An 11606-nucleotide genomic window follows, 5' to 3' on the forward strand; every position below is an offset into this window, starting at 1 on the left:
GGGAAAATCGAGGGTTTGAAATTTCAAAGTAAGATAACTATATCGAGTGAGGTATCCATATAAAAGGCTTAATTGTACATTCTAAACGGATTTTCATTCATTTTTATCTTTTTTTTTTTTAATTTATCGTGCAAAATGTAAAAAAAAAATAACCTACCCACCTTTATCTCCGAAGTTTACCAATCGAAAAATCAGAAATAATTATTGTCGTCAATAAAAAATCCATACATCCATACTTCCATACTAATATTATAAATGCGAAAGTCTGTCTGTCTGTCTGTCTGCTACCTTTTCACGGCCCAACAGTTTAACCGATTCTGACGAAATTTGGTATAGGGTTAGGTTCCGGGGACGGACATAAGCTACTTTTTATCCCGGAAAATCAAACAGTTCCCACGGGATCTTAAAAAACCTAAATCCACGCGGACGAAGTCGCGGGCATCCTCTAGTTATCTATATTTTACAGAAGATATGAAACCAACGCTCTAACTAGCATAGTGTTGCTTCTCTTCGGGTAGGGAATCGGTACTAGGACCGTACAAAAATATTTTGGTTCACCTAAAATTACTCCGTCCATTCTGTACCTAAGATTAATAATGGGCACATATTAACTTGGCTCAGCATTATTCAAATTGATGTACATAGCGTAGTTGCGCACATATGTTGCCAGATTAATGGCATACACGTGACCTTTCCTAGCTATATTAAGCTTTTAAAATAATATTTTGTTGGGCCCAAGGGTCAAAAGTCTACGAATATTTAGTGTTAAAATTCCACTGCTAAAATTAGTATACTTTGGTTTGTCTGTTAGCTAGGAGTTTATGTGACGGTGTATAATTACAAAAACCGTGTATAAGTATAATTTATTTGTAACACGTAATATTTGCATGCTGCATTAACTTATAACAAATACCTACCACTTAGCAGTCACATAATACAAGCATAGTTTTCAGGAAAGATTGATGTACCTATGTATCTTGGTAAGACTTTTGTAGAACATGCGTTGAAAACTTGCTAAACAGGCGTTAAACTGGCATTCAGCATGCGTTGAACAGATGTTAAACAGGCTTTGAACACGCGTTAAATGCAAGTTGGACTAGAGTAGGAATACGCAATATGCAGGCTTAGGTACTCACGAGTTGAACACGCATTGCATATATTGAACAGATGAACTGGAGTTGAACCAGAGTAGGTATAAATACACAGCAGGCCTTAATTGGTATTCTTAACAATTAATTTAACAGGCTTGAACTTCTGCTTGCTATTTTGTCTAGGTAGATACTAGTTACCATGGAAAACTGTCTAGACAATCCTATATGCCAAGTAGGTATAACCCTATTTTTCTTATAATTCACAACAACTTGAACACTGGGAAGAATAATAATGCGCAATACAGTCTAGCGTCTGACTTAGAGCTTCTTCGTTGAACTAACGAAGTTTTCCTGGAAAATGAGTTGTTTCTCAATAGATTTTCTTTTTTCTTGGAAGTCATTACGCGTAAAGTTACATTGGGGACGTTTTTTCTTATTCTGCTTCTTTTGAGAGTTTCATTACGGCCTTTTCTGTTTGTCTAAATGTCTTAAAAGCCATAATGTCTAAAAACGTTATGACTTATTTTTTTTTCTTCAGGTATACTAAGCTATTCCATTTTATCAACTATACTAACTTCAAACAAAGGAGAACTCGTGCCTATTTTTTATTGTAATCCTAATTATAAAACTATCAGTCAATCAATCAGCCTGTTTGCGTCGGCTGGTGGACTATAATAAATTTAAGATGACATCCAATTAATACAATAAATTATTTTACACAATATAGCTTAGAAAACGTGTATCTACCTAAATATTTACGATGGAAAATCGTGACTTGAAACGAAAAGTGTAAGGTCCTTAAAAAATAGTTGTAATGCTGTTTTATATAATTCGATTTGAGAAATGCCTGAACTTTTGCTGGTTTAATCTCAAAAATTCAGTCATACGAAATTGAAATACGAATAGGTAGGCACTGGAAAAACAAAGAACAATAAATAAAATGTCATAAAACTGCATTCGTAATAAAAAATATAATATTGTTAAAGTACGTGAACCGCACGCTTGATTGTATCGTCGAATACAAAGGCTTTCAAAGAAATGAAATTAATTTCGAAATGTATATTTTTGATAGTGTATTCGTGAAGGTTGTTTGTATGATGTGTTACGTGTACGTTAGTTGTCAACGGGCTCGAAGTATAGGTATTTTAATGTTTTAAACTATCGTGAGTTATTCCCATTTTAAGTATGTAGTAAACAATGTACCAGCTATAGGTATATTTTATTATATACTAGCTACGCATGCATTTCGAACCCATCCGGGGTTCTTTTTCATAGAGAAGTATAGGTAATAGGTATGTTTGTTGTATTTAAACCTATATTTATCGTGATGGTGCAAAATCATGAAAGCTTATTCCTTACAATTCATACTAAGAAAGGGCCCCTGGTATCCTTAACGTTTCCTTAAAATATGGTTGGATTGAAGGGAAGTGGAAGAATTTCCCTTTCTGAGTTTTTCTTTTACAGCAGTTTTGACTTTTTAGAGTGGAACAGCAAAATGTCGAAGTTTCAAGACCTAGCGGTTTGAGCTGTGTTTGTCTTAGATAAAGTATGCCTGTTACCTTTGAAAAGTATATGCGATCATCATCATCATCCTTATCAAGCCATTGCTGATTAAATACTGAGCCCGGGTCCCCTCTCAAATTTAAAAGGGCTTACGCCATAGTCTGCCACGCTGGTCCAGTGCGGATTGGCAGAATATTTATATACTAGATGATGCCCGCGACTTCGTCCGCGTGAATATAAGTTTTTGAAATCCCGTGGGAACTCTTTAATTTTCCGGGATAAAAAGTAGCCTATGTGCTAATCCTGGATATTATCTATCTCCATTCCAAATTTCAGCCAAATCCGTCCAGTAGTTTTTGCGTAAAGGTGTAACAAACATACACACACACACACACACACACACACACACACACACACACACACACACATACAATATATACTTTTATTATTTATTTATATATGTAAGGTTTACGTTCATACAATCGACATATATTAAGACAAGTAGGTATATTATTTTGCAATTCATCACGCGCTCATTCGTTCACGAGGAAAGTAATATTACGGGTAAAACATGATAATTTTCGCTGTATTTACATCGGCTTAGTTTATCTTATTTTTGCTTAATTTTCATTTGATTCAGAGGAAGAAATAGATGAAGAGACTCTCCCTGAGGATCATTACTCATTCGTTGCTTTAATTGAGTAAGTTGACATTTCAATTCATTTTAAACTGTGTTTTGGGGGTTTTGGGCACACCTAATAATGTTATTTATGTTTTTCATTTCTATATTTACTGACACCAGAACCGATTAATTTTTAGGGTTCCGTACCTCAAAAGGAAAAACGGAACCATTATAGGATCATTTTGTTGTCTGTCTGTCTGTCCGTCCGTCTGTCATGTCCGTCAAGAAAACCTATAGGGTAGGTGCTTCCCGTTTACCTTTCATAGGTTTTGATTTTATTGCGCGGAATCCTCATTCTGTTTCAAAAATAAAAGTAGCCTAAGTTACTCCTTATAACAGCAGCTATCTGCCAGTGAGTCTGATTTAAATCAGTCGAACATCTTCGAAGATTATGTATTAGTCGGAACAAACAGTAGATATATATTTTTTTTAAATACCTTATAAACTCGTACTTTTATGTGCATTTAGTAAAAGGCTGTTATGGTACCTGACACGTACTACATTTATCATTTAGTCACTTATTACAACTTTATGTTTCAGTATTGTTTTCACAAATGAAGCGAAAAAGACCTGCACCGGAACAATTATTCATGATAACGTCGTTATAACGGCCGCACATTGCTTGTAAGTACTTTACATTGTCTTTAAGATGTATCTAAGTACTGTTAAGTCTGGTTTAGTTTACTCGAATCATGCCGCAGTAGGTACAATGTATATTTTTCTCAAAAAGTTAAAAGTGTTATAGAAAAGTTCCTAGGTTAAAAGTGTTAGGTATAGATCTGTCATAGTTGCAGTATTTTCTTCTGTAGGCTTTAGCGTAACAGTTATATCTGAATCAGTAATAATACACCCTGAATATTTTTTCAGCAACTTCAATGAAGATGAGGATATACAACCAGAGCTGACGGCATCATTCGTGGTAATAGGAACGAAAAAAATGTTTGATACAGGCTACGAACAGTACTTGCCAATAGAGAGGATTATAATCCACCCACAATACAAGGGGTGGATAGCGAACCTTGCTTTAGTTCGCACATTTGCGGGCATGATGTCCGACAAACCTGGCCAAGTTGTGCCTCTGGCTACAGAGACAACAAGCACACCTGTTGATTCTGACGTCCTCGTGTTCAGTTGGGGTAAAATACATGATGTTAGTAAATTTTGACTAAATTTTTAGGGTCCCGTAAAATGGAAAAACGGAACCCTTATAGGATCACTTTGTTGTCCGTCTGTCCAGGTATACGATTTATCGATTAGTTTTTGATTCGTAAATGGATATTGGCTAGTCGTATTACTATTTCAGCATCTAAGTTTCAAGATATTAGCACATAGTATGATGTTACAAACAAAATCATCACAACTAAGTAGACTTTTACTTACTATGAGGCTAAAAACTAACAGTCGACCAGATAATGCGGTCGGTGCAGTATCAAACAAACAGTAGCTATAGGTATAGTGAGAGAATAAAATGATGACAAAAATCTTAAAAGAAGACTTATAACTTATAAGATAGACTTCGGGACCCAAATTCCTGCATGTTCTGACTTCCAAATTAAAAAAGTATTTTTTTCAGGTAAAAAATGCATTTACTCCGGTAAAAAAAATTACTATTTCCGAAAATTCATTTGAAGAGGTAAATAAATTTAACTAATATTATAAATATGTTTGTATTTCAATCTGTCTTTACATCGTTTATCTTTTCACGGCTCAATCTCTGCTCCAATCTCTGTGCCAAAAAAAAATAGCTTGAATCCTAGAGACGGATCCGTCCGGATACTTTTACTTCCGGAAAATTCCATTCTTACCGGATTTTTAAAACTTAGACCCATATGGATAAAGTCGACACAATTAGGTACCTAGTAAAAATAAATTAAAAATAGTTAATAATTTTAGCTAAGGTCTTATGTTACACTTGTATACAAGTTCAGGATTATCTTATATTCTTTATGTAAATAGACATAAAATTTTAATGTCCCGATTTTAGTCCTGTGAAGAAGGAGAACATAAAGAAGAAACACATAATATGAATAATAGTAAACGACGAAAAAAGATAAAACGCAAACGCTTGAGACTTGAAAACAAGAAGAACGTGGACCATAATACTATGTCAGTGACTAGAACACGAGGACATACTATATGGGTACCAATACGAAAAAAGTTCGAAAACCCTGTCTCATCTTTTGAAGAAAACAGCGTAAGATAATGTCTCAGATTATAAAATCCATCCATACTAATTATAAGCTAGCTTTTCACGGCCCAACAGTATAATCGATTTCGATGAAAGGCACATAGTTAGCTTACATCCAGGCGAAGGACGTAGGCAACTTTTTATCCCGGAAAATCAAAGAATTTTCAGAGGTTTTTTAAAAAGTCGCGGGCATCATCCCGTACGTACTTAGTCTAAAATAAGTCATTATCATTTCCTTTCTTTGAATACCTATAAAAGATACGAAAAGATGTGTGACTTGCAGACAGAATTTTTTAAACTAGGCTAGCTCATTTTTTGCGGAAAGGATCAACCTGACTGTCCAGTGCGGAAATGCAGCTAGTATTTTTGGTACCATTCTTCGTGGGCATGATTTGTCCAGTTATTAGATAATTTAAGTTATACAGTAACATTTTTATTTCAATTTTGATTTTAGCGTTTTAACTTTAAACAACAGCGATATGAAAATTTAACAGATTTTAATAGTGAAATGGAACAAAGGAGTTGGGAAAACAAATTGGTATGTGGGAGTCCAATATTATTTTAATAAATTAAAGACAACTTGTACCTACGTATTACATTTTCATGTTTTCGTTCATTGGGAGTTGAAAATTAAATTTTGTTAAATATTCAAATATATAAATAGCGAGCAAACGACAAGCGGGTCATCTGATGTTCAGTGATTGCCACTGCCCATGAACATTAGCAGCAACAGAGGAACCGCCAATGTGACATTTTTCGACGTGTTTACGATATTTTTTGACCCATTGCAGTAGTCCATTACCAACCAGACGAATACTTAGAATATTAGATATACCTATGCCATTTTTCCATTTCAAATCATTTCATTTCATTTCATGCCCCCTTCAAGGGCTGGGGAAACGCCACTTTTTTAGCCAATAGTTAATTAATTAAGCCAATAGAGATTTTTATAAATTCAGATACAAGTTAGCCCTTCACTGCAATCTCACCTGGTGGTAAGTGATGATGCAGTCTAAGATAAAAGCAGGCTAACTTGGAAGGGGTATGGCAGTTTATATATAACCCATACCCCTTTGATTTCTACACGGCATCGGAATGCTAAATTGCTTGGCGGCACGGCAATTCTAGTAGGGTGGTAACTAGCCACGGCGGAAGTCTCCCACCAGATAAATAATTACAAACTACTTCCAGGAAAAGCTTAACCAATTGTATAAAAATTCAGAAGTTAATAGAGATCGAATGAGACAGAGAGATCGTCGACAAACTGGAAAGAGTATGTCGTATTACAAAAATGGTTGGCGGCGAAAATTGGGCGATCAAGTGAGTTATTTGTGGTAATACCTAATAATATGGCTTATTGGCTATTGCCTGTCTACACTCTTGACGAAAGATTATGTTTATCTGTCTATTCCCTTTCTCAAACCAACTTTGCCAAACAAGTTCCTAAAAAGTTATTACCTATTTAAATTATAATATAATTCAATATAATGTAATTTTCTTTCTGGACACGGACAAAGGCTACTTCACAGTGGGAGGATTATTAGCTAATCCTAAAAAATAAGTAAAAAAAAATATGTACTACGCACTAGACGGATAATACCATAGACATAAATTTTCGCTTCGCTCAAAAAATCATTGCGAGCTGTAGTCGCTTGTACTTTGTCACAGTGCTTTCGATAGCTTCATAAACAAGTGTAAATTAAAAATTTATAACACCCCCGACAAGTGAAGGTTACACTAACTAGAAAAGACCGAAAAGACCTGATAACTTTCAAACGGCTGAACTGATTAATTTCTTGGACTATTCCGCGCCTACGATCTAAAGTATCTGAGTTTTCCAAAACATCATTTTCAAATAAATAATTATGTATTTAGGCAACGTCCATCTTGACAGCTTGACATTTGTCAATTGACATAACATTAAGAACCTAACGGTTATCTAACCTTCTTTTCTACAAGAAAACTAGAAAAGAGCTGATAACTCTTAAACGGCTGAACCAATTTTTTTGGATTATAGGTAAGAACACTCTCGATCAAGCCACCTTTCAAACAAAAAAAAGTTAATTAAAATCGGTTCATTCGTTTAGGCGCTACGATGCCACAGACAGATACACAGATACACAGATACACAGATACACAGAAACACAGACACACAGATACACAGATACACAGATACACACGTCAAACTTATAACACCCCTCTTTTTGGGTCGGGGGTTAAAAATGATGTTTGGTGTTTGTTGCAATGAGTGCGTAGTTCATAGGTACAGAGTACAAAAGTATATGAAGTACCGTTATTTTCAGCAAAATAAACTTACAGTTGAAATTTTTGGATACATAAATATGCACTCTTGTCAAAAAATGCTGCGTAAAGCGGTGCCACGTTTATACAGAGGAGCAAGTAAGTGCTTAGACTAAACCCTCCATAAAAGGCTTTTATTTATATATTTGATACATACAATAAAAGCCCCTACTTAATTTTAAGCAGATTATGCCTACGCTTTTCAGAAAAACGTCAAGATGTTCTGTGCTATACAAGTGAACGGCGCTACATAACTGAGGTAATATAAAAAATCATAGTTATAATATTATTGTATTAAAAGAGAGAAAGTGACAGACTGACATAAATATATCACCGTGTTCTCTTTGCAAGTCATTGGTCTAGAAATTTTCGATTTTGTTTGCAAGTTTTGTCTGTAATGTACATCGATGTATAAGGATACGCCATTCCCATATAAATCCGTTTACAAAAATGAGCCTATAAAAAAATAAATATTACGTCATTGAACTCGTCAGTGAATTTGACGCGAGCGTCAACTCTCTGTTATTAAAAAGATCAAGGATGGAATGGAGCTGTTTTGTGCAATATTTCGTCAATTTTTTTTTGCGTTAAAAATATTATTAGTGCAGATATGAGCATGTAATTAATCTAACAAAGAATTTTCACAAATAATATGTAATAATATAAACCATAACCAAAAAAACTTCTGTAGTACGGAACCCTCTATCAATGCGGCAGCTTCGCCGTTGCGGATGCGGATGCCCGCAAAATCGCTAAAATATAGCTACGTCATACGTACGACGTATACATACAAAATACACACATCGTTAAATAGTTAAACACATACATAAACATACATAGTTAAATACATAAAAAATACATATAAGCATGTATACACTCAAACATACATATATAGTTTTCGCGACTTGCAACATCCGCATCCGCGTGACTATCCGCATTGATTATTATTATTGTAGATGCAGATGTGGATGCCCAAATCAATGCGTAACCTTCACAATTGCGGGTGAGGATGCGAATATCGGAAACATCGCTAGTCTACTAGTACAAATATACATACATAGTAAAACAGTTAATTATATACAAACATACATAGTTAAATACTTACAAACATACAATCATAGTTAAATATATTCATGATCATAAGTAGTCTGTCATACGCGAATTTTACTTCAAAAAAAATAACACGACTCCATTCTTTCTGTATTCCAATTGTACGATATTTTTGCGGCAAATATTTAATCATAGCAAAATTAAAAATATACCCAGCTTATACGTTAAATTAAATGAGAAAACGATATACTTACGAGTGAAATGTTATTCCATCTTTTTTTTGATGGATTTCCGTACGGTTTTTGCAAGATTTGACCGCACATGACGGCATTTTCGACAGTCAAAAACACTTGCGATACGATAAAGCGTGTGCGGCCGACTGATGCGTGATAAAGAGACTTTTGCCAATTCTCTTTAACTTGTGAGCGCATTTTTTTTCTTTAAGGGCCTATCCATATACATCGATGGTAATGTACCACTAACAAACAATTTTCAGAAATTTCACCCAAGTCAAGCCCAGTGGGTCAAATCGTTCGTATAATATAGAGAACATTATTGTAAACTAACCAACGCGCGAACTGGCACGCGAACCAGCCCCCTAAGTATATTACTTACTACGAATCTTCTTGTTCTTCAGGTGCTTGTCTACCGAAGGTTTGCAGTCAGTTCTTTATGTTTTGCCTTGTCTCTTGCAAGGCGATTCCTGTGCACTCCCTGATTTTGCGCAAACAGAATCTAAGCTACTTTTCCCATTATTATTAGTCGAAAGAAAGAACGAAAACGTTTACTAAATAATGCTGGTAATATCGTCTTGTACACCAGGGCAATACCTCGAACAGGTAGGCCTCTCACCTTGTGTTGAGACGTCCAGATGACCTCCCCACTGCTGATTTTCAGTGGCCACCTAGTTTGTACTAAGAGTTGCTACTGAGAGTACCTACTAAGTTCCTAACATGTAGTGTAATGTTGTTAGTACGATGCAGGAGCTCCAGCGATGCGTCGTGGACGGTTGGTGGCTGTGACGGTGGGAAGTGTGGACTTCGAGGGAGAACATGTCGCAGTGGGCTTGAAGATGGTCTGCTTCTGTAATTGGATTGCTGAAAACCTTCCGTAAGTTCACAACCAATTTTTTTTCAGACTTTACATACCTTTAAGAACATTATGGAGAACTTTCAGGCATGCAGGTTTCCTCACGATCTTTTCCCTCACCTTAAAACAAGTGCTTTAATTGCTAAAAACGCACCTCTTTGAACAGTTAGTGGTGTGTGCCGAGGATCGAACCTCCGACCTCCTGAAAAGAAGGCGGATGTCCTCTAGGCTATCACCGCTTCTTGGTTCGTGGTTCAGTAGCTATTGGCCGCAAATTGCCGACAAAGCACTTATCACCTGATGATAGGCTCAAGCTACTTTGATGGAAAATCGAAACCGAGTAAATCGAAGGTCTCTGAAATTCCTTCAAAAGTCTTTCTAAAATGATTCGAATTAAACTTAACTAACACCACTTTACATGCACTTACATTTATGTGGAACATTCGCAAGAATGGCATTTCAAATAATTTTAAACCGACTCCAGAAGAGGTGTTTGGATCAATTGAGGGCGTGTGTTCTGTGAATGACATCGATTTTTCTAAAATTTCTGGATAGATTTGCAGATTTTTTACTTATGAAAATATTTATTTTAATAAACAACAATCTTTGTTTAATATTGGGATATCTTGTCAGGGAAAATAAATTATTAAATAGTTGGTATGACTTTTCAGGAAAGGTGGTTCAAGACCTCAATGCTGCAAAAACTGTTGTGATGCCAATAGTGAAGAAGAAGACACAAATAAGCCTTATAGACATTCGCACAGAAAGAGAAAGTTGTGATCGAGGAATATAATACACTAACTACTCTCTAATGAGAGGTTTTGATCATCAATCTTAGGTATTTTTATTTATGGCTATGCTATGATATCTACAATGAAGAAAGGAGTGATTAGCCTTGTGGTTAAAACTTCGGCCTTCCTGTTCGGGAGACCCGGGGTTCGATCTTGGCCACGCACCTCCCAACTTTTCGGAAGCTGGAATAATACCTGCTTTTCTAAGCTTCACTCAGAAAAGCAGGTATTATTTAAATAATTTTAGCGAATTATTATTGGAATATCATCCCACAACCTACACGAAGAACAAAGATCCAACGCGTAGAGGTCATCCGAGTGTTTTAATCTAGAAAATGAACCACGCGATTTTGAAAAACCTGAATCCACTCGAACGAAATCACGGACATCATCTAGTTTTAAATAATTATGTGGCATATGACCCCGTGGTATGCGATAATGACGCATTATGTTGCTCTGACATAAAACAAGCTTAAGCCGTAGAAACCTTGTGCCTGTACGATAGACATCAAGTCAGGTGTCTCACCCAATTTCATACCCTCTATAAATATTTACCAGTATCAATAAAGATACATAATTCGCGATGTCAAATAAAACTCACTAAACCGGAAAATTCGCAGAGAAAAAGGGGAAGGCAATTTCTTGCTTGGTGAAGCTTTTTAATCAAAGTTCTTCAAATCGATTTCCATCATCGTCCTTTCCACAATATCTGTCAATAGCAGATGTCACTGTTCAGGAGTACGATATAGTTACGATCGTAGCAACGATGTCTGTTTAGTAAAAAAAGAACAAGTTTTTCATTAAGTTATAATACTTACTTTACTTGCTTCGTTTTCTTTTCATATCGTGTATGTAAAGTAAAAACATAGAAATAGCAACCAAGTTTAGACCTTGTGACGCTAACTTAGTCC

At 35.6% G+C, this 11606-nt stretch overlaps 1 protein-coding gene across 1 annotated transcript; it reads left to right on the plus strand.

Moving 5' to 3' along the window:
- The first annotated feature begins 2009 nt into the window (after nucleotides 1-2009).
- On the plus strand, nucleotides 2010-10756 carry LOC123868686. The gene is made up of 13 exons (XM_045911237.1): nucleotides 2010-2231; nucleotides 3235-3295; nucleotides 3817-3900; nucleotides 4144-4426; nucleotides 4850-4909; nucleotides 5261-5470; nucleotides 5919-6002; nucleotides 6656-6784; nucleotides 7768-7864; nucleotides 7972-8024; nucleotides 9789-9925; nucleotides 10576-10677; nucleotides 10723-10756. Exons 1-13 carry the CDS (start codon nucleotides 2147-2149, stop codon nucleotides 10727-10729), a joined length of 1392 nt encoding a protein of 463 aa, XP_045767193.1. The 5' UTR covers nucleotides 2010-2146; the 3' UTR covers nucleotides 10730-10756.
- Nucleotides 10757-11606: the final 850 nt, after the last annotated feature.

The sequence above is a fragment of the Maniola jurtina genome, chromosome 10 (genome assembly GCF_905333055.1).
Source record: "Maniola jurtina chromosome 10, ilManJurt1.1, whole genome shotgun sequence".
Lineage (NCBI taxonomy): Eukaryota > Metazoa > Arthropoda > Insecta > Lepidoptera > Nymphalidae > Maniola > Maniola jurtina.

Excerpts from the sequence above, each read along its gene's own strand:
- LOC123868686 (XM_045911237.1), top strand. The coding sequence starts at position 2,147 with ATGTATATTTTTGATAGTGTATTCGTGAAGGTTGTTTGTATGATGTGT. Across the intron at positions 3,296-3,816 it reads TCATTCGTTGCTTTAATTGA|TATTGTTTTCACAAATGAAG; the intron begins GTAAGTTGACAT and ends TTTATGTTTCAG. Across the intron at positions 8,025-9,788 it reads AACGGCGCTACATAACTGAG|TACGATGCAGGAGCTCCAGC; the intron begins GTAATATAAAAA and ends TAATGTTGTTAG.